At 46.6% G+C, this 26796-nt stretch overlaps 2 protein-coding genes across 3 annotated transcripts in view; one reads left to right on the top strand and one right to left on the bottom strand.

The window, feature by feature from the left end:
• Positions 1-5022, top strand: part of NME9 (NME/NM23 family member 9) — a 36898-nt gene extending 31876 nt beyond the window's left edge. The window contains exons 15-16 of the mRNA XM_084752237.1: positions 610-746; positions 4413-5022. Coding sequence (XP_084608363.1) covers positions 610-746; positions 4413-4450 — 175 coding nt within the window. The 3' untranslated portion in view covers positions 4451-5022. The remainder of the gene's footprint in view (positions 1-609; positions 747-4412) is intronic.
• Positions 5023-7167: 2145 nt separating this feature from the next.
• ARMC8 (armadillo repeat containing 8) overlaps positions 7168-26796 on the bottom strand; it is a 93374-nt gene continuing 73745 nt past the window's right edge. For both annotated transcript variants that reach the window (XM_084753547.1, XM_084753548.1), the window contains 5 exons: positions 26172-26267; positions 18488-18583; positions 14576-14648; positions 13274-13367; positions 7168-9631 (listed from right to left, as the gene is read on the bottom strand). In XM_084753547.1, the coding sequence (XP_084609673.1) occupies positions 9598-9631; positions 13274-13367; positions 14576-14648; positions 18488-18583; positions 26172-26267 (393 nt within the window). In that variant the 3' untranslated portion in view covers positions 7168-9597. The remainder of the gene's footprint in view (positions 9632-13273; positions 13368-14575; positions 14649-18487; positions 18584-26171; positions 26268-26796) is intronic.

The following is a 26796-nucleotide window of genomic DNA, read 5'->3' as shown; positions in this document are numbered from 1 at the left end:
TCCCAGCAACCATAATGTGGCTCACAACCATCAATAATGAGATTTGGTGCCCTCTTCTGGCCTGAAGGCACACATGCAGACAGAACACTGTATACGTAATTATGTAATAAATCTTTAAAAAGCAAACCAAAACCCTAAAGTCCTATAGCTGTTTTGCAGTCACAAAGAACAATGGCATCCAACTGAGGGGCAACTGGGCTAAGCAAAGCCGCCGAGGGCTCAGATTTTAGGTCACCACCTAATGGGTCAGGTCCCTCCTGGGCTTCAGTTGAGCTCTCTGGGCTGTAAAGCGGGCACATCCACCACCAGGGAGCAGAGGCATTTAGAGCAGCGCTCAGCACGTAGGTCTTACCTTGCAGTGTTCTTGTTCTTATCCAGATTAGTCATAAAGAGCTGTGTGATGCGATGCATGGTGGTAGCCCTCACGGTGACCCGGCACAGTGGGAAGTGTAGTCTCTGAGCAGAAGTGAGATATAGCCAGATCCTGTGTGTAATACGCCCGGTGTGGCTGTTCTTGGGATTGGTAGCTGTGGTTCTGCTACCAGAGAGCAAAGCATTTCTTTTCAAGTGAAGCAACTCTTTCTTTTACATGGTACCAAATGCTCCCAGTCTCCGGGCTCAGTACGGCACAGAAATGCCCTTTAACGCTGTGCATGGAAGCCGGGACAGAGAGGACGCCAAGAGAGAGCTGGCTCTGCTCTTCCCCAGTTTCAAATTTTCAGATAAAGACGTGGAAGCCCCGCAGGGTAAGTTGTCAATGCAATGAAGTGAAAGCCACTTAGGATTGTGTGAGTGAAACTGACACTTGCCTCCTAATTAGCCAATAAAGTCCTGTTCTGAAACACAGGTCGCCGTGCAACTGGTGTCAGCATTAAACCACTTAGTGCATTCATTGAGCTGTACGGCTGCTTTTTAATAACGCATTGTCATTGTTTGTCTGCTTCTTGTGAAGACACGTTGCCTTTCTGCAAGCCACGTGGGAAACTTCATGAGTTTAAACAAACTAAAACTTTATCTTTATGCTTTCACATGTACATGTTTTGTACACTGATCCCTTTCACCTCCCACCTCCCTGCCATCCGGCCCACCCTCTGCTCCCCACCTCTCTCTCCAGTGTTCGCACCTGCTTATTTTGTTTTGCCATCTTTTAAGATTAACCAGGGCCACCTGTATTCAAAGCCATGCTAGCGAATGCCTGGAGGAGTGAGAGAGAGAGAGAGAGAGAGAGAGAGAGAGAGAGAGAGAGAGAGAGAGAGAGAAGAGAAGAGAAGAGGAGGGGAGGGGAGGGGAGGGGAGGGGAGGGGAGGGGAGGGGAGAGAGTACCACACTAAAGACAATGACACCCACCCCCCCCACCCCACCCCCCGCACCAAGGTCTACGACAGTCAAGAGTTTAGAAGGGTGGGACCTCATGAGGCTGGCCTCATGCAGGCCCCACACAGGCAACAACAGCTGATATTCGTTCCTGATCGCAGCAGTTTTATGAGTGTAGGGAATGGTGTTTGGTGGCCCTCTCTTTCACAACGGTCCCTGAGCCTTAGAGGGGGTGTGGTATGTGACTTACCTAGGGCTTGGCCCCTTCCTGTCATTCACGTTCTGCATCCTGGACAGCCATGACTCTTTATTCACCCCTGTCCATTGTCAGGGGAGGCTTCTCTGGTTAAGGCTGAGTGTCACCATGGTTTATGGGTCTCAGCACTGGTTTTCAGAAGGCAGTTGCTAATAATTCAGTTTAGTTAACAATGAGGAATACATTCCCCACACTGGCCTACTCCTGCCCGTATCTCGGTGGTTAGCTAGGCCACCAGGCACTGGTCCTATCCACTTGGAGAGGGGCTTGGATCCATGCAGATGGCACTTGGTTATCCTATCAACGGTCAAGCTGTTAACTGTGTATGTGGGCAGACATTGCCTTCCATACTTGATAAAGTTAATTCTCTGCCCATCCCTCACCCTCGTCTTCCCAATCTCAAGACCTCCTTCCCTGCCTACACCTTTCCATGCATACTGCCCTTTCTTTTTAATTGTTATACTTACTATGTGCCTTGCCTGAAGGTAGTCCTTACCTTGCCTCACCTTGCTTCCTGGCTTGCACAGCCCGTGTGATATGAGCCATACTGAAGAGTTGACACCACAAGCCTCATATGAGAGAACACAGGGCATTTGTCCACTTGGGCCTGGCTTACCTTACTTAAAATGCTTCCCTCCCCAACAGTCCCACCCATTCCCCTGAAAAATCTGTTTTCTTCGGAGCTGAGAAATATTCCACTATGTATGTGCAAACCTTGATTATTCAACAGCTGCTTGCATTTCTTAGCCACTGTGGATAGGGCAGCACTGAACAAGGCCACTTACTGCTGTCACAGGGCCTAGAACCCTCTGGGTACATGCCCAGGAGTGGTATGTTTGTTTTGAGAACCCTCCAGACCCATTTCCAGAGTGCTGCAGTAGCTTACATCCCCATCAACAGTATACGCAGGTGACTTGTCCCCACACCTGCACCTCCGACTGTTATCGGAGTTCTTGATGGTTGCCATTCTGTTGGTATGAAATGGAATCTTAAAGTGATTTTAATCTGCATTTCTGCAACAGCTAAGATTGTTGAACACCCTTAAAAGTGTTTTAATCATTTGTGAAATTTTAATAACTTTGTGAGGTTTACTTCAAGGTCAGATGTCCCTCTCTTTTCCCTGTGTACACCCCCTTCCCATTCCCCAGCAGGCTTGCTGAAAAGCCAGACTGTCTAGTAAATGGCCCCTTCTGGATCCTGCTGTGGCCCTGTGGCCCTCAGCCTATATTAGAGGGGACTATAAAGGATCACTCTCTCCCCCTCCATGGGAAATTTTCACAGCGTCTGCCTGGGCAAAATGGGCCAGGCCATCGCCTTCTCCAGATGTAGCTGAGAAACCAGAGTCTAGATGCGGAGAACCTTGATTCTGTAGCCGACAGAAGAACTGGGTCTGGCTAGCACGGAGGCTGCACAGTGAGGTGAAAGCAAGAGGAAATGAACAGTCTAGGGAAAAAGCCCATGGATGTGAAGGCTAGTTTCTTAAGAGGAGGCAAGCCAGGTGATAGGGCATGCCTTTAATCCCAGCACTTGGGATGCAGAGGCAGTTAGATTTCTGAGTTCGAGGCCAGCCTGGTCTACAGAATGAGTTCCAGGATGGCCAGGGCTGCACAAAGAAACTCTTATTTCAAAAGAACAAAAGCAAACCAAACCAAACCTACCAAAAAAAAAAAAAAAAAAAAAAAAAAAAAAAAAAAAAAGAGGCTGCGCATCCATCTAAAGTGCTTATTGCCTGTGTTTGGATTTTAGCCTATACATTTGCCCAAATGTTTGATGTCCTTACGGTATCAAGATCTAAAGCTCAGCATCTCAGGACGGGTAGGGTGAGAGCTGAGGGGCATGCTTAGTGCACCAGTTCAGGGAGTACAGCTCTGTGGGGGTGGGCAGAGACCCAAGTTCACACAACCATGCCCACGCATCCTTTGGCCTTCCCACTTTGGTGGACAGCCCTGCCAGGGCCAGGGCCTTCAGAGCACACGACACATCTTTATCCATTCCAGGGCATACCTTGGAGGAACAAAAGTGCAACTCCGGGCCGACCCGGGGTAGGTGGCAGTGAAGTGGCTGGAAACAGCTGACTAGGGCTCCTGGGGAGTGCTGGAGATTTGGGACCTGACATCTTGGCCTCAGCTGACAGAGTAAGGGAGACAGTTCTAGAAGGGCCTGAGCCCCGATCACAGGTGGCTTCTGTGAGGCAGCTTCACTGGGAGGAGCACGCACCTTCACCTAGTTAGCCTTTTTCCTGCTCCAGGCCCCAGAGTCAGATCCTGGTTCCACTGTTCACCAGCTAAACAGCTTCTGGAAATTACTTACCTTTGCTGCATCCATTTGTTCCTGCATGGAATGCAGACAATAAGCCCACTAAAACCCCAAACTAATAATTCCCAAACAGCATCTTCCTCCCAGATTTGTTGTGAAGAGGAGAGCAATCGGATGTAAAGGTCTAGCCTTGCACTGACTTACCCGAATCGCCCATTCTTTTTTTTTTTAATTAATTAATTAAAGTATACAATGTTCTGCTTGTATGTATGCCTACACACCAGAAGAGGGCACCAGATCTCATTATAGAAGGTTATGAGCCACCTTGTGGTTGCTGGGAATTGAACTCAGGACTTTTGGAAGTGCAAGCAATGCTCTTAACCTCTGAGCCATCTCTCCAGCCCCTTCTTAAAATTGTTGAATCATTCCTCCTGTCACAGCTATTATGAACTCTCTGGCTATCTCGCCTGTCAACACACTCAGCTGTGTCCCATTTTTCTGTTTTGTTTTGTTTGGGGGTTGGGTGGGGGGGCGGGTAGGAGGCTTGGCTGTTTCGGGAATCTTATAGAACAATGTTACCCTGTAGATGCGGAGGCTCAGACTGTGGTCTCTGAGTCTATCTGAGGACTGGGGTGCTGTGCTGCCTTTTGCCAAGGTCAAAGTCACAAGGCCACAAGAGGAGACATCGGAGCTCATGTATGCACAGAAGGACCTCCCCAGGATGATTTCAGAGCACCAATATGTTCTTGGTATAGCCATATTTTGTGAAAAAATGAAAATAACTGTATACACTTCCCTGCCTTATGAACAGTCTACAGAACAGACCCTACCCTTTAGTCACTGTACTCTCTCTGAGACATCGTGTCACCTCAGGGGACACTGGGTGTCCCCAACAATAAACCTACTGCTTTGATCCAAGCTTGGTACCTTAAAAACATTTGTGACTGTGCGTGTGCGTGTTTGTGTGTGCATGAGAGTACATACAGCTCAGACGACAACATAAGAAAGCCAACTGTCTCCTTCCAGCACATGGGTCCTGGGTATCTGACGGTCATCAGGTGTAGCAGCAGGTACCTTTACTTGTTGGCCATTTCAGCAACTTAGTAACTTGAGGATCTGAAATTACTTGATAGTTATGGCATGCCACATACTGACATAGTACAGGTATGAATAGGTGCTGGTACAGCCCATGTTACCTACTCAAGTTGCAAGGGCAGCCACTAACAGTGCACTTCACCACACATCAGAGCATGCTCCTAATTAATACTTTCCTCCCTTATTTTTTTGGGGGGGCAGGGGGGCTTCTGATATGGCAAAAGCCTGTTTTTAAGACCTGATCATGTGTTCCTGTGGGGCCAGGCAGCCTTCAATTTTCACTGAGTTGCTGGCAGGGCTGCCCCTTCTTCTGGGCGATGTAAAGATTTCAGTAAAAAGTAACTTAGTATCCTGTAATGTCGCCACACATGCATGGCAACCTGTGCCCACCTTGCTCTTGCATTATCTGTGAGCTGACCAAGGCTGTGCTCTTCCGCACAAGGAAAATGCCAGCACACTTTTGCTGGTTGTCTTCAGTGCACTGTCCTGTGACTGTAGGCTCTCAGCAGGCACTTTGCTCTCACACGCCAGCTCTTCACTGGGGGCATTATGTCCTGTCAACCTCCGCACCGTTGAGCACTGTGCTGTTTCTGAAAAGGTTGACCAAGCTGCCCGAAGGTAGGAAAGAAGGCACAAAACAAGGTGTAAAGCTCCATGACCTTAGGTCACCTCTGATGTGTATGCCCATGACACGTGTTCAGCAGCTAGGATCTACTATTCTGAACTCCAGGCGCATGAGCACAGTGCTCTTTCTGCACAGGGGCTCCGGAGGCCTGCCACATTACAGCTTCCACACAACAGACAAGTACAGCTCCAAACTACCCGCAGGAGGGTGTGCACTGAACTGCCAGCTAGCACAGCTCCCCAGAGTCAGGATGCCAGGGGCCTTATCTCTGGCGAGAGGAGAGCTGGAGCAATCAAGGCCTCTAAAAGCAGAGGAAAGAGGAAAGGGTGGGTGGGGAACTGGGCCCAAGGTGTGATGTTTGTGTGAGCCCTTCCCAGGGGGTGGCTGGGTAGGATAAGGCTGCGCAGTGGAAGCACGGTACAGTTAATGGTGACACACTCCTTTATTGCTTTGGCCTTGAGGATGCTGTGCGTTCTGCATTGTGTTGCTTTGAAGAATCCCTAAGATCCACAGCTTAAGGATGAAGTTTGGGAGAGAGTTCTAGGGAGTGGCTGTTAAGGTCCGGCCACTCTCGGGGACAGCACCCTTGGTAGCAACCCTTCCTTCATCTGGCACCCACTAAGAGAAACCAGCCCAAGGCAGCTTCTGGACAGGGCTTTTAGATCTCTCAGTTTCTCTGTTCAAGTGCCTCCTGTGAGGAGTCAAAGGGGTGGCTTCACACTAAGGACTAGCTATGGCCTGCCCTCCCTGACAGTCCTGCTGCTTGGCAACACAGAAGCAGGAGCCTAGAGCTGCAGAGACAGCATAGGTGGCTCTGCCATCTGCACCATGGCCCTTCCGGCTGCCTTAGCTCTCCTTGAGGCTAGGACCTGAAGAAAAACTTGACTCAAGGAGGAAATGAATGGGACTCTCTGTTCAGAGAATGTCAGCGGCAGGGTGGGGTGGCAGACTTACCCCAGTTTCCAGGTGTTGGGACACCTTCTGCTGGGTCGCTACCAAGACCCGGAGTGGCAATGCACATTTCCCCCGGGAAGTTATGAAAAAGGGGGCTGTATGGCCATCCACCTATGGTCACTTTGTGTATCCCAGAGATTGATGCCGCCAAAATTCTCTTCCCTTAACACCCACCTCATTGTCCTCCTCCTCTGTCGTCATGCTCTGGAGCAGGTGTCCCTGGCTTCCTATTTTTACCGAGGCCTAGAACTGGGAGCTGCTGCAATTAGGTTTAGATTGAGACGACAGCATAGTAAGGAAGTGAGGAGCATCTGTGTGTCCCTGCAGAAGGACAGCAGGTGGTCACTTGGTGGTGGCAATGGTGGTATGAGGGGTGAGTAAAGGGAAAGACACAGCAGGTTGGCGGAGGGGTCTTGGTGGCTGGGAACGGGCACCTACAGAGTCTGCAGGCTTTCCGGGGGCCAGGGAAAGGAGCCCTCACACCACTGCAGGTACCGCGGGGAGCCCTCGCTGGCTTCAGGTACTGACCTTCATTCTGCAATGCAAAACCACCTCACAGCCCTTCAGTTACCACAAATCACAGCTTCTCACAGCCAGCGCACGGGATCTCCTGCCATTTCCTGGTGCTCCGATCACTTGGAAAACAGACTCCTTGTAAGAAGTTGCCATGACTTTTCTTGGCTTTTATTAGCATGTGTTAAAATCATATTATCCAAACACTACCAGAAGAACATGTATTGTTCTGAATAAAGTGCTTAAGGAAAAAAATGCAACTTATTAAATTGGACATTCTTTTCTATTTCATAAATTTTGGGTTACAATCAGGGCACAAAAGGAGAAACAGAATGCAGTATTAGAGCGAGAAGCTTCATTAGGAACTTGGGTGTAGACATAAGACCATGCCCCGTTCTCCCACTTCCTTGCTGACCAAACACTGCACCTGCATAAAGCAGCAAACAGCTTTGTTTTAATAAATACACTTCCCTTCATTCAGATCAGAAAAGTTAATTATAGTAAAGCACTTTTTATGTCACCATATCTTATACCCACAGGCAAGTTTTCTCCACAGAGTTCAAGGCTTCTTCAGCCTTTCATGCTGTTTGGATTCTCGATTGTCTCAGCAACATGCTATTGGGTTCTTTAGACTCACTGGTATTTTCTAAAACTGACACTGTAGCATCTTGTTACAAATGCTAAGGAACGGTACAGTCTCAGCACCAGGGGTGGCAATGAGTAGGCCCTGAGAAGGCTTCGTTCCCAGAAATCCTAGGTTTTTCCTCAAGCTAGTTTTCTCATATTAACACTCTGACATCTGTACAAAACCCAAGTTCTGTCGTGACAGCTTTTAAAATCAGTGAGTTCTGGAAAAAACAACTTGGGAATCTCTGTGTTTGCATCTTGGGTGGCCATATGGAGAACAGAAAACATTGCATTAAATACATTAAAAAAACATTCATTTGCAATCAGCCATACTTAAATCTTCCAAGGAAGGTGCAGGCTAGTGACGGAGCAGCTCTCGGGTGAGCAGCCCTATCGGGAGTGGCTGGTGGGAGGGAGTGGGGGCCAGCAGCTGCACACACTGCAAGCTTCTGATCTCCTCCTAGGAAAAGGAAAGGAAGGCTGTTTCTACCTCTGTTGAGTTCGTTTTGAAGGGACCAGAAGTTGGAACAGATGCCAAAAGGGGGGTGGGGCACCTTCAGTCATCAAGGGGAGATGCCTCTTCCCTTCTCTCAATAGGAAGTAGTTTAGCTTCATTCAGGAAAAGACTTCCCATCTCATTCTAGGACAGCGCAGCACCCAGCATCCCCCACTACTGTGTGGCCTTTGCTGGGACAGTTAACAAGCAGCTTCTACCTTGCTACTTCTTTCTAGGACACATTTGGGGAACAAGCTAGCCTCATAGTGATACATGCTGCTGCAGGAAGCAGGAGGTGATCTGGCTTGTTTCCAGAAGTGGCAACCTGCTCTCCAGGTCTGTTTTGAGACCCTGGCACATACTGCCACACTAAGAACAGGACCTAGGGATGCTGGGAGGTCTTTGGTCCCCAGTCCTGTCAAAGGCAGCCCTCCACTATCAGTAGCTCTATCTCCCTTTGGTGTTTCAAAATCCTAGAGTGATTCTGTTTTCTCACTTCGCTCCATTCCACCGTCCTTCTGACTTGGAAGCCTGAGAACTTATTGGATTCAGCTGGAAAACAACAACAACAACAACAACAACAACAACAACAACAAGAAAAACAAACAAAAACCAAAGGCTTTGTACCTGCTAATATTGATGGCAGTAAGATGCTAGCTTACCATCTGCACAGCACCATGTACAGCGCCTGTTATTCAGGCAGACTGTAGCCAAACTTTTTCTTTGTCTTTTTTTTTGTCTTTTTTGTTTGTTTTTATAAAGAAAATCTATGTAAGTTGAGGTTCAGAAATGCATATATTTTTTTTTTTTACTTACAAATATTCATCTGACCAAAATTCAACATAACTTTTATGGAACACTAAACAATTGTTTTGTTTTTAAAATAACATTTCATTCAAACTGTATATAATTCAGTAAAGTTTTTTTGTTTTTTGTTTTTTATACAGCAAGCAATGCTTAAACCCTGGAAAATCTGTAGAAAAGAGATTTTCACACAAAATAAGAAAAGAAAAATCTGAGGTATCTCTCACCCACACGACCATTCACTCTGACTCAGGTGCACGCGCGCGTGTACACCTACACACCTACACACACACACACACACACACACACACACACACACGCACACACACGCACACATACACACATCATTCTTGCTCACAAAGTGGCTGCAGCATAGGCCAAAAATTGTAGGTCCAAAGGAAAATGATTGATTGTTCTAATAAAGAGTCCAGGTAGCTCAGACAAAAACAAAATAAAAGACAATAGTCCTCTGAGGAAATTACTACCTCAAAAAAATGTCTCAAGATGAATTTGAGATCTAAGCCTACTAAAATGCTCTGCAAAACAGCTCCCTGCAGTCCAAGGTGACGTGTGCAAATAGAAGGAGTCAAATGAGGCTAGCTCCTGTTCTTCCTTAGAAAAGGGGTGGGGTGCTCGAAGGTGCCCAGGGCTCTCCCATCATGCCAGGTACTGCTGCAGCGCCGTCTTCGCCCTGAAATCACAAAATTCCCATTAGGTACTGTCTCACAACTGTAACTGTGGGGGAAACCCTTGTGGTCAGTGGTAGGTGGTAGGGAGCTGGGTTGAGCCCAACTGAGCACCTACCTTATGGGGCAGAGACCTATGGTCACCAGGCATTTTTCTCCCTGGGTTTCTCTTGGACAGCTCTTCTCACCCTTCAGCCTGCTGTCCCTTGGCGACATTCCACATTGCCTGGCATGTGCTGAGAGCCTACAGTCTTCCTACAGTCGAGACGGATCTGGAATTCTGACTTATCCTTACTGCAGTGTGGACTTTATGTAGTTGCAATGGATGGGTCCAGGGAAGGTACCAAAGGGCTGAGGCACACAAGGGGTCCAGAGCCTATGGGATAAGCTTCTTCCTGGTTCAGATGCCTCAGAACTATGCAGGTTACAGCTTGGCAGACCATAAAGACATAAGCGTGGAGCTAGGAAGTCCCATGGCTTCCGTGCCTAGCTTATAGAAAGAAAATGCTAAAAACTGGGACCTGCTTTTAGCTGATGAAAGTATGCCCAAGTAGACTAGGCCAATGACAAACTAGACTCAATTACAACTGCTATTGTAAAGTCAAGGGTACAGTCTTGGAGGGTTTTGTTTGTTCCTTTGTGTGTGTTTGACACAGAGTTTCTCTCTCTGTGGCCTAGAGAGTACGCAGCCTGTTTTGGCCTTGAACTTGCAATGCCCTTCTTGCTCCTGCTCCCCCAGGGAGCTGCAATCCCTCCTGCTGGGATCACACACGTGTGCTGCTCCAGCTGGCCTTCATCTACGGCCTTTAAAGTAGAGGCCAAGAATTGCCTTGCTTAGCTGCCAGACTACTGTGTGTGTCATTATGGACACGGGAGGGTCCTAATAGACATCCTGTGTTAGTCTTTAAAGCTATCAATTGAGCTCACGTGATGGTGCACGTCTACGACAGGACTAGAGAGGTAGCGGTAGGAGGGAGACCATGAGTTCCAGACCAGCCTGGGTACAGAGCGAGACACTGTCGTCCCACCCAAGGAAAAAGGGAACCTGATGATTCAATTGCTAGATCTTTCTAGATCTAGTAGGCTATTTGATTACCTGGGGGCTCCAGAGCGTATCTTACTGTGCTTATACTATCTGTTATTTAGTGAGTCTTTTAGACAGGTGGTTTTAGAGGACAGGCTGAGTGGCTCACTCCTTGGTTCCTTCCCTCCCTCCCACCCTTCCTTCCTGAGGCCACAGAAGCCAGCTTGCAGCCCAAGGTGGCCTCAAACTCACAATCCTCCTCTCAGGTTCACGGGTGCTGAGATCATGGGCAACCATCCCACTCCCAGATGCCTGCCTTTTCTCTTAGTAGGGGTTTGCATGTGGAAAGTACCAAAAGCCAAGCTTATATGCCACATAAATTTGGAGAAACATCATTAGATTGGTCTAAACAATACAGACCAGAACCCAAACCTAGTCTGTCCAAGATGAGGAGGCATTTCTTTGCCCTCTAGCTCCTCCTAGAGACAATTTTAAGTAGAACTCTTTTCTTCCAAACAAATCTGACCAAAGTCCTGCAGCCTGTCTCTCAGGAGAGCAATTAAGCCAGCAGCTGAGGAGGGAAGGCAGCGGCTCCTACCTTCTCTAACCCACGGGACAGAAGCCCCACATGCTCTGTATCCTTTGGGAGCCTAGAACAGCAGATCACTGAGACAGGCACGAAGGGAGCAGAGCCGGTGCTGGCCGAGGAGGGCTAAAGGAGACACAGCACCACTGGGCATGTCCCTGCTAGCGATCAGGACAGCTATGTACCTGCATGGCTGCCTACCCCACTGGCTGAGCCTCCTGCTCTCTTGCTGGAGTTCTCTCATCTGCCATAACTGTTGGGGGGGCCCTGAACCTTAGTTCTTAGCATTTTCCTCTCAACTTATTCTTACTCTTCTTCAGTGACTCTCTCCAGCTCCATGGCTTTGAACACCATTCAAATCTACGTCCCAGTCACATTTTCCCGAGTCTTTGGGTATCAACAGGCACCCATGTCCAAATAAGAGCTCAATTCTGTCTACCCCAGCCTGAAGATCCCCATACCCACCTCTCTTGGTAAGCACAACACCCTCTACCCCTTTGCTGAGGATTAAACCTGGGCACCGGCCCTTTCTCTTAGAAGACTCCATACAAAGTCCGTAAGCAAGTCCTGCAGACCTGCGCTGTCTCTTGCTCAAAGTTCTCCAATAACTTCCTTTTAGAACCCTGAGTAAGAAAGCCATAGTCCTGGAGAAGAGCCTACAAAGCTGAGCTCTGCTGAGCTCTGGCCCTTGCCCCTGGGATCAAGCCTCTTCATTACCTTTCTCCAGCTTCACTGCTCTTCTTGTGTATCCTTCAGCATATTAAATTAACCCCTGGGCCTCAGGGCCTTTGACCTGGGCTGCCTGCTTGGATCAGTCTCGCTCTAACCTCTGTATAGAGGACTCTCATTTCAACTAAGCCTGGGCTGTCTGTCACACCCTCAGGCCTTTTCTGACTATAGGACATGAAAGAAATGGCCTTTATTCTTTATTGTACTGGCCATCACCTGATATGTGTCTATTTGTTTAGTGTCTGGCTTTTGCACTATGATCTACGTTGCACATGGGGAAGGACTTCACCAAGTTATTCACCTTTTTATAATCAATACCTAACGCAGTGAAGTTACTGGAATAGAGTGAGTAATTAGAAGAAAAAAAAAAAGAACAATGGGGACACTAAGGGGGAACAACTAGGATGGCAAATCACATGGGACACAACGTGTAATGCCTGAAGCTATGACACTGTAAGCAAGTGGGTGTGGCTACATTATGGGGTGGGTATGAGGGGCACGGATGTGAAAAGCAGAGCCAGACGTGAAGGCGAGAGGGCTTCGGAGCTATCTCAGCACATAGACAGTATGGCCCCTGCTGCTTTCTCACAAGTGAGTGGGAAAATGAAGGCTGTTGTGAGATGGCACAGGAAAAGCACCTCTTGTTGGGTAGGGGTGGAGGGTGGGGAGGTTATCTTGAGGTTGGCTGGATCTCTGACTATACCTCCTGCCCCTCCCAGGGATGATGGGCTTCCCGAGGCAGGGGCTGCCTTTTGCAACAGCATAAGGCAGAGCTCAGTGACGCTCTGAGCCAATGAGTATTTCACTACTGGTCTCTGTGTGTCCCTCAAATGCCAAATGCATTTCTATTTTAATGGTCAAGAGGATGTAAGGGAGAAACCTCTGGGTGCTCTTCAGATAACCACAAGATGGCTGAAAGTCATATCCATTCAGAATAAGATGGCTGTTTACATCTCAGGCGTCACAGCTGGGCACTAGCGAGAGGACTCAGTGGGTAAAGGTGCTTGCTGACAAGTATGATTTGAGTCTGACCATCATCTCTACACCCACATGACGGAAGAAGAGAACTAAACAAGTTGTCTTCTGACCTCCATACATGTGCCATGGTGCACACCCACCCACCCTTATACATACATACCACAAATAAATGTAAAAAAAAAGAAAAAGAACACCCTGTATCACAGCTGGTTCACACAGTGAAGAATAAAGCACGGCACCCTGAACCATCTTAAAGGGCTGGCCACATGGGTTACCCAAAACAGCTCACACCTTTCACACAGAGCAAGGCCCTTTCACATCGATACTCACTTGTCACAAAGGTTTGAGTCTGGCGACTGACTCAGTTTGTGTAGAATATCTACAATGCCCATGTCTCGTAATTTATCCTGGCGTTCCTGTGAGCCTGAAAGATTGAAACTTCTAGATTAATGGGAACGTGATGCAGGGCGCCCCTCTCCCCCAGCTTTCCCAGTCACTCACGCCAACCCTCCCAGCCCTGGGCAGCCGGATCCCATCAAGCCCCAGCACAGCCTCCCACCTGGCCCCTCTGCCTCCTGAGCCCTCCTTCAAGTCCACCCTGGGCTCTGCTGATAAGTTAACTCTTGCACAGACTTCAGAAGCAGGGTCGGTCACATTGTTAAGACCCTGTGCCACTAGGCTTTGTCACTCTTTAAGGACAAACCACACGTTTTCTATTCCTATCAGGAGTGTTTTCCACTCCCGATGCCCTCAGCACCTGCTGCCTCTGTGACAGCACACGTGGCCCTTCTAATCTCACGCTGCTCTGTTTTATCTTCCAGTTAGAAGACTGCCAAGGCCGGGTTTGGATGTCCTGAGTCCCATGCAGCCTTGGTACCACATGGCCTGGGGGTTTCATCTGGTTTTGCTTCCTCCCCGCTGCATGCACGCACCACCCTCTCTGCACCCAGGGACCCTGACTCTCTAGGAACAGGCGCCAAAACTGTACTTGTCCGCTTTCCCAGATGATTTTAATGCATCCACTGGGAGCAGAGAGAGGCCCAGTGCTCTCTCCGATCTGACTCTTGCTTGGTTACATACAGAGAGACACGGAGCACAGAACCATCTATGCCTAGAGCCCACTTTGGATGCCTTTGGCCTGGTGTAAAAAGGGAACGGGCAGCTTAGGTGAGACCATTTCACCCAAGAAGGCTCATTCTCAACTGGTCTGTGCACTACCTCACCATGTGCCCACCTGCCATCATGCTATCTGGATGGGTCCCAAAGGTGCGTGTCCTCGGTGAGTCCTACCCTCCGCCACTCTCTCCTCTCACCTTCTTCAAAGGCAACCTAGCATCCTCTTCATCAGCTCTCTCAAAGATAGGGTCTGGGCCTTCCTTCTTAAGCTAACCCTTTGTAATCTAGTACCCGGAAAGCATCAAGTACGGGGGCGGGGGCCAACTCAACATTAATTATCTGGCTGACTTAGGTTAACGCTACTGATTCCCACAGCAAGATGACTCTGTAACACTGGAAGACAGCTAGTCCAAATGTGTGGGGCTTCTGCCAAGGACTCCAAAGGCACTTCTGCTTTCCCTATGTAAAAATGTCCATCCAAACTTTTCTTTGGTACAAACCTCACCAATATCTTACCTTCCTCTTCGTTCCATATGAGGTTTGATATACAAAACATAGCGGCAAGCTGCAGTTTGACATGTGAATGACCCTATTGACGTGGAAAAGGAGTACAAATCAAAATGATGTAATCTCACTGCACATAATTTTTCTCATGACATACCATAGGTAATTCCTACATTTCTGAACCAGAGGCCACAAACCTGAGGAGCTATAAAGTTAACATTACAGAGGGTAAAGGTCAGGCTTTAGCAATAGAGAACAGTGGGAAATCTGGCCAATAGAAAAGTGCAGACCTTGTCAAAAGACAATAAAAATTAAAATCATCCAATGGCCAAATGAAATAGCTGAGGCCATGGGTGAGAAATTTGAGCTTTAACCCACATTTCCTGAAACAAGGTACCTAAAAGCTCTATACTGCTAACTTGCCCATGCATGCTCAGTCACGGGCAGTGATGAGCTGGATGTGGACTTCATATTAGCTACTCAGCTTCGCTTGCTCAAGTAGACCAATAACTCCTCTGGGCTAGGAAGCGAAGCTATGGTCAGGAGGTTCATGAACAACCAGTTTTAAGCACACTTTATAAACAGTTTACTCTCTTGATACTATTTGCTGAAAATAAGAATGATACAATGATTTTGGCTTCTGGAATAATGAAACTACTCTGATTTCTATTAGAATATCTCCAAAACCTAGATCAAATCGCTACCTGGCTTGTCAAATGTCTCAGCTGTGGCTAAGGGGCCTCATAGTCTAACACATGATCCTTACTTACCTTCCAGTAAGTACTGTAAATGCAACCTTTTGGTTAGGTTGGACTGCTTATGCCTATGGAATGTTTTCTCCTAATCAAAGATGACCCAATAAATAAATAGTATGCAGCCTTTAGATTATTTCCCTGCTTGTCCATTTTAAAGGTCTTAAGTGAGGGGTGGAGGACAGTTAATAGAAATGGCTGTTCTTCCAGGGGACCCAGATTTGATTCCCAGTACCCACATGGCCGCTCATAACTGCCTATAACCCCAGTTCCAAGGGATCCAATGCCCTCTTCTGACCTGTGAGGGCACCATGCACACCTGTGATGCATTCATACACACCCAAACACATACAAATGTATCAAATTAAAGAAAGAAATAATTAAATAATAAAGGCCTTAAAATAATTAGTGTATATCTGAAGGAGCCCCACATGCATGATATGCTTAAGGGTTGCTGGAGGGCTCAGGCAGGAGTACATATCTACAAAAACAACACAAAGAACTGGGCATGGCTTCCTCCTCCACAATATTTTGGTGAGTCATTCTTCTTTTGCCTGTCAATGGTTTATAAGGAATATTTGGCTTGGTTCATTAAGCCAAAAGAGAATAAAACCTGTCATCTGCATCCAGCCTCAGGCTAACAATGAGTAAACTGAGCAAACTAACAAAGTATTTAATACTAGGAAACTAATTTGTCACTTATTCAATAACAAGGGCAGCTGGAGTGGTAGGAACTCAGGTGAGCGCACACAGATCTCTTTGAAAGAGGCAACATTTAAATAGAGACTCAAAGAAAAGGAAGGCACTAGGTGTATAAAAATCATGGGGCTATGGGCTTCAAAAAGAAAACTTCTTGAAGGGATCTGACCAGTGCATGCTCAAAGAGTGTGCAGTGGCTCTTGTGGGCTACACTAGGACAGTGGGTTTCGCTCTGCATTCGGAGGAAGCCCCTGAAGGATTTACAAGACACAAGGTCTGACCTACAGTTTGAGTATTGTTTTGGGGGAAGGGAACTGGAGTATGGTTCTGAGAGGCTACCACTATCAGACAGGCAACCAGACAGGAGTCTCTGGTGGGGGCAGCAGCAATAGGAAGATGTGAAGAGATTCAAAACTGGTTTTTGAGGAAGGGTTCACAGGACTTGCTGATAATCTAGACAAGTTGTGGACAGGATTGGAAAAACTGACGTGACACCTGATTTGAGCACTGGAGTAGATGGCAGAGGAGGAGACAGGGGCCTTAGAACAGCAGCCTCAAAGGCCGTCAGCACCATGAGACAACACTGAGTAAGCAGGAGGGTACCAAGTCCAGACTCCTGAAGGGAGGCTCAGGCTTCAGAGATACCTTTAAAATTACTCGCAGAGATAGAAAACCACACCGTGGCATAGATGAGAGTCTGCTAGGCCAATGGCTTTCCTCCATCTCATACATAAGAATAACTTAAAAAAAAAATCTGGGTAACTAAGTCATATCCCAGAGTTTATTAGATTAGAATCTTGGGAGGGCAAAGATGAGGCAAGCTGTGAAAGCCCCCCCAGGAGGCTCTACTGTGCAAGCAAAGCTGCAGACCAGCAACTGCAGGACAGCAGACAGGAGAAGGAAAGGTCTGGGGTATGGTCTCAGGGAAGCTAAGAGGAAGAGGTGTTTCCAGGAGGAAAACAGCCAGCTGTGTTCAAGTGGGGAGTGTGAGGAAGGGAAAGAGGTTTTAGACTGGGCATCCTAGAGCTCGCCAGTGACCTTCACCACAACAGGCGCAGCTGAGTGACGATGAAGCCAGAATAAGTAGGTCAGAGCAACTGGGAGGCAAGAGAGCAGTGTGGCTATGCAGAAGATACTGTTAGAAAAAAAGGAGTTCTGAATGGCAGTAGAAAACGAGTACACATGATGACTCGGTGAACACAGGAGGCGAGTCAACCCTTCCTTCCAGTGCTGCAGAGCGAGCCCAATGGCCGACACAAGAGAATGTTCAAAAGACAGAAGACACTACGTCGTAATGAGAAGTCAAGGGAATTACCAGGTCACGCTTTAGGTTTGTACTCAACAAACAGTGAGCAGGTATTTGGGCCCTGTACTGTAAAGGTGGTAGACAGCAAGCTGTGCGCGTAACTGCCTCAGTCCTTGCCTTGACAGGGACAGTGGCTACACACAGGTGCATCACTACATCAACTCAACTGCTCTGAAGAAAACAATGTTATAACGCCTCGCACAAGAAGGGCCCAGAGAGATGAACTATCAGTTCAGCTGGGATCCGAAGGCTGAGGAGTGGGACAAAGAAGTGTCCCGGGTGGTGAAGCCAGAACAGATAAGGACCTGAGGCAGGAGTGGCTTCATTTAGGAGCTAGAAGGGAACGGGATGAAACGAATCAGGGTTACTGTGAGTCAGGACACATAATACTTACCAGGCCAAGGCCTGACTCAAAGGAGCTGGGGTACGGGGCATGCGGCTTTTATCATCTGTTCTTTTAGTACAGCAAAGAGTAAGGTGGCACAAAACAATGATTAAGCTTAAAGATCTCCCCATTCTGGGGAGAATGGAAGCACAGCTCACGAGAGACTCGGTGAAGGGCGTAAGACAGGATAAGTAAACAGCAATCATCCGGCTTGGTTCTGTGCCTTTCTCTGCGATTATTAACTATGAAATGTCCAGCAAAGAGAAGACACCTTTGCAGGAGGAAGGAGATGGGGAGACGGCCTTCATAGTTAGAATGCTGTTGTGAAAATGGACAAATCGAAAAAAGATGGGGGTGTTTAGCATCAGATTAAAAGATGGGGGTGTTTAGCAGAATTTGTTGCTAAACTGGCAGTTTCCCATGATGGTAACATGACACAGCAGTAGGTGGCCAGCTGTGTCTGGAAGCAAACATGTCAAGGAAGTGAGGAACCATGTGGACAGAGGGATTATGTCCATGGGATTGGGAGACCTGAGGGAGACAGGACTGAGAAGAACCAAGAACTCAAGTCTTCAGTAAGAGGACACACAGGGCAGAGGATGGGGGTGGGGGGTGGGGCGCACTGGGCGGTAGCACTCACAGCACGTTTCTAGGGCTTGGACTTGCTTTTCTACTTTAGGATACAAACTCATTGAATGTGTTACAGAAGAGCTAGCGTTCTACAGTGCCGAGCTGCAGTGCCACAGCCCTTCCAGTGCTACATACCACAGACTGAGGCTTACCATATAATATTTGATTTTCTGCAGGATGTCATCATTCGTCATAATAAGTTCTTTTGCTGTTGTCCCATCTGCAATGTTGGCTAGGATGCACAGTGTCTGGAAAAGAACAAAAGGCCAGTGATCAAGAAAGCTCCCCTGGGGGCTAGAGAGGTGGCCCAGTGGTTAAGAATGTATACTGCTCTTGCCAGAGGACCCAGGTCTGGTTCCCGGCACCCACATGGTGGCTCACAACAACCCGTAACTCCAGGTCCAGGAGATCTGATGCCCTCTTCTGATCTCTGTGGGCACCAGATACACACATAGTGTACACACACACACACACACACACACACACACTCAGGCAAAACACTCATATACATAAAATACAATGAAATTTAAAAAGAAAGTTCCTAGAAGTTAGTGGGAAACTTCTCATCTGAAGGTGCACAGCGTTTCATGGGTTCTATCAATGCCTGGATTCTCATCTCCTGCCATTACTGCCAAACAAAGTAACCACATCCAAGAAAAATCTGTCTTATGCAAACAAGAACTCAAACACTTCAGTGGCTTCTTTTTAGGCTTTAAGCCATATAAAGGCTGCTGCCTGCACATCACATTATTGTTACTGACACGCACCCTCACTTTGACACTGCTACATAAACAACTATATTTCACTGAAGCAAAAGAAACCAAGAAAACAGAAGTTGTTGAGTACTATAAAAGCCAGGAGAAACTTCTGGAAGGAAGCATCATGATCCCGAAGCACAGGAATAAAGAGGTATGAGAGCTGAGCACGGGGCACGGACTCACTTCCTTCCAGCCACTTCCTTCCAGCCACTTCCTTCCAGCCACTTCCTTCCAGTCACTTCCTTCCAGTCACTTTCTTCCAGCCACTTCCTTCTAGCCACTTCCTTCCAGTCACTTCCTTCCAGCCACTTCCTTCCAGTCACTTCCTTCCAGCCACTTCCTTCCAGTCACTTCCTTCCAGCCACTTCCTTCCAGCCACTTCCTTCCAGTCACTTCCTTCCAGCCACTTCCTTCCAGTCTAGGCCTTTTCCTTTGTGAGACTTAACTGAGTTAAGCTAAGGAAGAAACTGTTTTCTTACTCAGGCCAAGACCTCAAATGTCCTAAGGGGTCTGCAGCTTGATTTCACTTTGACTGGCACACGGCTGTGCTAGGTTACTAGGGTTCAAGATCTGAAATACGAACCAAAGAAGGCTGCCTATCGGACACAACAGACAGAAAATGCAACTTCTATAGTTCTAGGCCTAGGCAAGTACTAGGGAAATATTAATCCTGGGCACCTGGATCACGATGAGCCGTGACAGTACGACTTGAGGAAGGTGTGCTGCTGGGATGTGACAGATGATCAGACAGGACCCTAAGAGAATCAGTAACCAGGGATTTGTACTTCTAAAAACGAAAATCCTTCCTTTTTATAAGAACAGTATTGTTGGCCTGCGTTCATGGCAGGTTTGTGTGAGTGCTGTGTGACATAGTGACATAGTGCATATGTGGAGGTCAAAGGGCAGCTGTGGGCTCAGGTCTCTCCTTCTAGCTTTACCCAATCAACAGTCTCAGTAGCCTTGTACTTCTGTGTGGTGTATGCATGTGTGCACGTTGTAGGGGTGTGTGTGTGTGTGTGTGTGTGTGTGTGTGTGTGTGTGTGTGTGTGTGCGTGCGTGTGTGCATATTTTATTTGCAGAGCTTCACTACGTATTCCAGGCTGACCTTGAACTTGCAGCACTATTCATGCCTCAATCTTCCAAGTGTTGAGATAGAGGCAGCCTGATCTGACTCTTTTTTAGTTTAACTCACTAGAGCTAATGGGAAGGGGGTTGGTAGCAACTGACTTCAAGGGACTCAAGTTCAGAATGGAGGCAGCAGTGGCTGCTCTGCCCACATTCTGGTCTCAGTTCACCCACTGGCCTGGGGTGACAGCACAGAACCAGTGAGCATCCACTCTCGTCTGTCTTCCAGCAGTGTCTTCCCGTCCAGATGTGCTGGCAGCAGCTCACTAATGCAGGCACACTGAAAGCACATCTGCTTCCCTCCCTTACTTCAGCTCTTCCTTTGTGTTGATAACAGAATGACTTCACACGCCCTATAAGGTGATGCTCCTCAGTGCTGGTGAGAGAATCCTCCCTAAACAGGCATCACCAGAATTTACGAGGACAAAACAAAATGTCAAGAGCAAGGTCAAACTATGTAGAGAAGTGGAGCCTGGCGGGAGCAGGGGAGGGGCAGGATAGAGAGGAACCACGGCTGGTTCTCCTGTGTGCTTGCTTCCCCAGGTCTTCTCAGAAAGCCTCAGTACTGAGCTGGCCATTGTAGCTAATAGGAGCGCATGGAAATGACTGACTGTGCATGAGAGCTTACAAAGGTCCAATGTTCTCGGGGAAGGGAAGGAGGGCCAGCACGCTAAGGCTCACCTGGAACAGCTGCCCTCTACTCAGGGATATAGAGGAGAAATACAGAAGACTCCTTCAACAGGACAGAGGTTTTTGGAGGGTCAGACTAGATCCCTGAGCCTCACAAAAACCTTACTATAGTTTTATGTGCACAAGAACACTGAAGACATTCAATTGGTTCTTGAGCTACATCAACTCAGCATATCAATTAGACAGCAGAAAGGTAAAAGCTACACACACACACACACACACACACACACACACACACACACACACACACACACCATCAATGCATGACTAACCCACTAGTGCCAACAACTGAAAAATCAATAAAACAAAGCAGAGACTGGCAAACTATGGCCTGTGAGTGAACTCAACAGCTCCTCGACTTTGTGAGTGAAGTTCTGCTGAAGCACAGCCATGTACGCATCCTGCCCAGTAGCTGTTAGGGGAGAACCGAGCCAATAACAATATTTTCAACAGATGCAGAAAAACCGACTGAAACAAAACAAAAACAAAACCCAGTATCTTCTCACTGATATTCAATAAACTATGTAAAAATCTTTTTCTTAATAAAAATCTCTCAAAGCCTATACCTCTCATATTTAATGGGGAAAGACAATACTTTCTTCTAGTATTGGAAACAAGGGAAATACGTTCACTTTTATCAGCTCCTACATATCCATTATCCTGGCATGCCAGCTAAACAACAAGAGAAGAATAACATATTTTAAAGTGTTTTCATTCAGACAATAAATTCTGAGTTATTCACAAAAGAAGTCAGGAGAGTGAGTGGTGAAAGATCAATGTTCAAAAACTGTCTATATACTAACAATGGGCATTTTCACTTTACTGGAAATCAGTTTTTAAAAATGTCACTCAAGGGGGCTGGAGAGACGGCTCAGAGGTTAAGAGCACTGGCTGTTCTTCCAGAGGTCCTGAGTTCAATTCTCAACACACATGGTGGCTCACAACCATCTATAATGAGATCTGGTGCCTGCTTCTGGCCTGCTGGCTCATATGCAGGCAGAATTACACACACACACTTACACACACACACACACACACACACACATACACACACACACACACACACACAATCTTTTTTTTAAATGTTGTTCAAACATACAGCAGGGGCCAAAGAGATGGTCAGTGGCTAAGAACACTGCCTGCTCTTCCAGAGGATCCAGACTGAATACTCAGCACCCACAGAGCAGTTCACAACTTTAACTCCAGTTCCAAGGTGTCCAAGGCACATGCATACATGCAGCCAAGAGACACATACACTTAAAATAAGATTTAAAAATCAAAAAAGCATGAGCCTACAGTAGGGTAAATGTGAACTAAAGAGGTGCAAGGACTGCCTGCCAAGACCTAGAAAACGCTGCAATGAAGGACTGGAGAAGGTGGCTCACGAGTGAAAAGCTCTTCCCGAGGAACCAGGTTTGGTCCCAACACCTCCATGGCAGCTCACAACTGTCTCTAACTCCAGTTCTACAGGAGCTGGTGCCCTCTTCTGCCCTCTACTGACAACACCAGGCATGCGTGTAGCAAACATGCACATGCACGCATGCACAGCAGAACACTCATACACATGAAATAAGAAGTTAAACTTTTGGTATGACTTCAATGTGAGAAGAATCTTAAAACCGTTGAGTGACTCTTCCTCTCCGCCTAGCCCCCACCCATCACTGACACCCTGCATGCCTTTCACTCGCTTTCTTTTCATTGTTGTCGTTTAGAAGCTGCTTTATGAATGAACAGACCTGCCTAACACGCTGGCTGATTTTTGAGCTGGCTGCTTTCACGTGGCACAATGTCCATGCTCTGGAATCTATCAAAACTTGTCCACTGTGCTATCCCCACCCCAGTTGCTAAGCAGTTTTCCATAGTTTCCTCATTCCTCGCCTGAGTGTCATTTGGTTTATTTCTAGAGGTTGGGGGGACTATGAATAATTCTTATAAACGCTGACAAAGTTTTTATAAAAATATGTTTTTATCTATATATGAATTACTACCCAGGATGGGGCTAGTGGCTGTGCAACAGCAACAACTGGACCTCTGTACTGTGGATGCCACATCCACACATGGGAAAAAGTTTGTGTGGTGAGTGTATATACATTTTCCTGCTGTTATTCCTTAAACAATATAGTACTGATTGTTCACATAGCATTTATTGTTACACAAGAAGTAATTCAGAGACTCGGGTATATAGGAGGATGTGTGCAGATATATACAAGGACTATACCCATTTGTTTTATATATGGGAAGGAGACTGAAGACGCCGGCACCCATGTGCAGAGGAGGGGGCCACCGATACTGAGGGTGGCTGTGTATATTAACCTTGTAAGGAAAATGCCATACCATTTTTCAAAGTGTGTCATATTGCACTCTCACTGCCTTCATGCTTAGCAACTGTACAAATGGCCATTTAAAACTGTTTGCCACTCTAGGGGTGGTGACATGGCTCAGCAGGTAAAAGTACTTGCCACCAAGATTGACCACCTGCACCAAGATAGGAAAGATATTTTCTTCAAGGCTGTCAAATACAAATAGCCAAAACACTAAGAATGTAACATTTATATAATTCCTGATTGTGTCATGGTTCTTCTTGCTATAGGTAGTTTACTGTATAGATGTGGAATACTATAAATGTATATGTAAGAAATAAAAATGTTTAATTTAAAAAAAAAGATTGACCACCTGGTTCCACATCTGGAACCTACATGGTGGAACGAGAGACCTGACTCCTACCCGCTGTCCTCCGCCCTCACAAGCACACCCACCCCACACACAAATAAAGGTGTGAATGTTACTTGCTGTTTCCTAAAAGATGCCATTCTGAAGGATCTGTAGTGGTATTTTCTTGTGGGGTATCTGTTGTTGGTTATTTTCTTTTTTGTTCTGAAAGCTTCTTATATCCTTCAGACACAAGTTCTAGTTCCTTTTACTTTCCAGAGATTTTAGAAACTGAAAGCCTTCAATAATTCATAACTATCTTCATATCTATTTATCCTGGGATCATGACTGGCATTATGTGGTCTATAAGCCATTTAGGGAGAGCCGACATTAACATTTTATATCTTTCTGTTTATTTAGCTCTTAGTTTTATTGCTATCAGAGTCTTATAAATTTTAGTACGCAGACCTTTACAAGACTTTGGTTTTTTTTTCAAACTACTGCAAATGCTGTTTTTTAGTATTACTACTGATCCCTCACTGCTTATGTATGACAAGAATTGATTTTCTATATTGTCACCTGGCTTAACTTAGTTCTAGGCTTGTTTGTTTTTTAATGAGTGGATGATATTTTCTACACAACTCTTCATGTCTGGGGAACAGTTCTATTTCATCCTCCCCATTCTGTGTGTCTCACTTACTCTGCTTGCTGTGTCCCGTGCCTTGTTGACTAGAAGTGATATGAATGAACAACGCTGTCTTCTTTCCGACAGAAAGCTAACAACAGGTATACTCCTTGACTGCAATATCCATTGCAATGTATGGTTATAGTGGTAGCTTCATGAGTAAATGCGCCTGTGAAAACTTACATACACTTATATACTGCATATGTATGCAGCTTACTGCATGCCCCAATACAAATAACTTACTAGGTACTTTTGAGGAGGACTGACTTTCTAACAGGCCAGCTTTAGCGTCCTATTGACACTACTTCTGGGCCACTCTGAATTTCTGTGAGTGGCCTGTGAAAACACACTATTGTCAGCTGTTCTGCTCATATCTAAAGCCTGTCTGGCCTTTAAGCCTTGCTTCTTTTCAGACTGGTGGGGACCTACCCAGGTGAGCTGTCTCTACAGACAGAATCTATCTATACACTTTTCAAGTGGCAAGTGTCTTTCTTCATTCTTACATCCCACTGGTGGCTTTCATTTCAACCACTTCCAGCGAGGCTGAGATTTTACCTGCTCAGTGTTAAATTACTGCTCATCAGAAGTTTATGTCTTAATTTTAAGTCACCTAAGACACTTGTCTAACCATGACTTAATCAACTTTTTTTCACAATTAAATCCAGGCCCAGCTCTCAAGTCTAAGCTCTCTGATATTTAGGTAGCGCATGCCTATAATCCCAGGTGGATCTTTGTGAGCTCGAGGCCAGCCTGTTCTACAAAGTGAGTCCAGGACAGTCAAGGCTCTGTTACACAGAGAAACTCTTGAAAAACCAGAACCAAGCAAAAAAAAAAAAAAAAAAAAAAAATCAAAACAAAACAAAAATACAGAAAGTGACTCCCAACTGATTGCCTGCTAAGGTAGCTACTGTACTTTTGTGCCTGCTCTAAGTATGTCCTGTAGAAAATAAGGGTTCAAAATGGCAACCAAGAACAAAAGATGCTGGAGAGTAAAGAACCCAAAACTGTCCTCAGAATAAGGAATACGTAATCAGGGAGTGTGGGAATCTGAAGGCTATAATTAGTACTGGAGAAAGCACTAGTTAAGTCCAGCATGCTTAAGGGAGGCTGTTCCTGCAGAGACAGGGACAGTGCATATGGCATATGAGTAACTGAGAAACTAGACTCTGGTCACGCTTTCCTCTACCCCAGGGGAAGGAATCATTGAACGGAGCTGATGGGGTAAGAGATCTACCTTTGTACATACAGTCAGAAGGAGATACACACACACACACACACACACACACACACACACACACACACACACATTTGCTCTTTGTACTTACAGTCAGAAGGCTACACACACACACATTTGCTCTTTGTACTTACAGTCAGAAGGCTACACACACACACACACCTACCTGCTCTTTATACTTACAGTCAGAAGACTACACACACACACACACACACATACACACACACACACCTCTGCTCTTTGTACTTACAGTCAGAAGGCTACACACACACCTACCTGCTCTTTATACTTACAGTCAGAAGGCTACACACACACACACACACACCCTTGCTCTTTGTACTTACAGTCAGAAGGCTCCGCGCGCGCACACACACACACACCTGCTCTTTGTACTTACAGTCAGAAGGCTCTGCGCACACACACACACACACCTGCTCTTTGTACTTACAGTCAGAAGGCTACACACACACACACCTGCTCTTTGTACTTACAGTCAGAAGGCTACACACACACACACACCTGCTCTTTGTACTTACAGTCAGAAGGCTACACACACACACACACACCTGCTCTTTGTACTTACAGTCAGAAGGCTACACACACACACACACCTGCTCTTTGTACTTACAGTCAGAAGGCTACACACACACACACCTGCTCTTTGTACTTACAGTCAGAAGGCTCCGCACACATACCTGCTCTTTGACTTCGATGCTATGCTCTCCTTCCAGAATCAGAGTGACAGCCTGCATAATCTGCTTTCCATGAGTACTCATTATTTTATCTATATGCTGTAAAACAACGGGAAATCCACAATTACCATCTGGAAAACAAAGAAAAAGGCCACAGGAGGCTTCTTTTTTATTTCATTTTACTTTTAGTTTATTGGGAGAGGGTCTCATCCAGCTGGTCAAGGCCTTGAACTGCTGACGCACTGTCCAAGTACTGAGATTACAGGCCATGTAGCACCACACCTGACTTACAGAAAGTTTCTCAAAGTTAACTGATATACAGCTGCTTCAAGGAGCATACAGATTCCAAAGACCAGTGTTTATTGTATTTGGAAGCCGTCCGTGCTCTGTGTGTGCATGTGTGCATGCACATGTGTGTCTGCACACGTGGGCTCACGTGTGTGTGTGTTTATGTGTGTACTATAAAGAGAACTAAAAGCATTGAGGATCAAGAAGCGCAGAACGAATGAGGAATAAGAGCAGGAGACACTAATAGGTCTTCGGGTACAAATGCTGTAAGGATGACTGAAAAGACAAGTAGGGCAGAGACCTCATGTTCTCTGTCTACCGGAGAGCCACGGATGGCGAT

This window comes from Acomys minous (assembly GCF_964271855.1).
Source record: "Acomys minous genome assembly, chromosome: 13".
Classification (NCBI taxonomy): domain Eukaryota; kingdom Metazoa; phylum Chordata; class Mammalia; order Rodentia; family Muridae; genus Acomys; species Acomys minous.
This window is presented reverse-complemented; position numbering and strand designations above follow the sequence as displayed.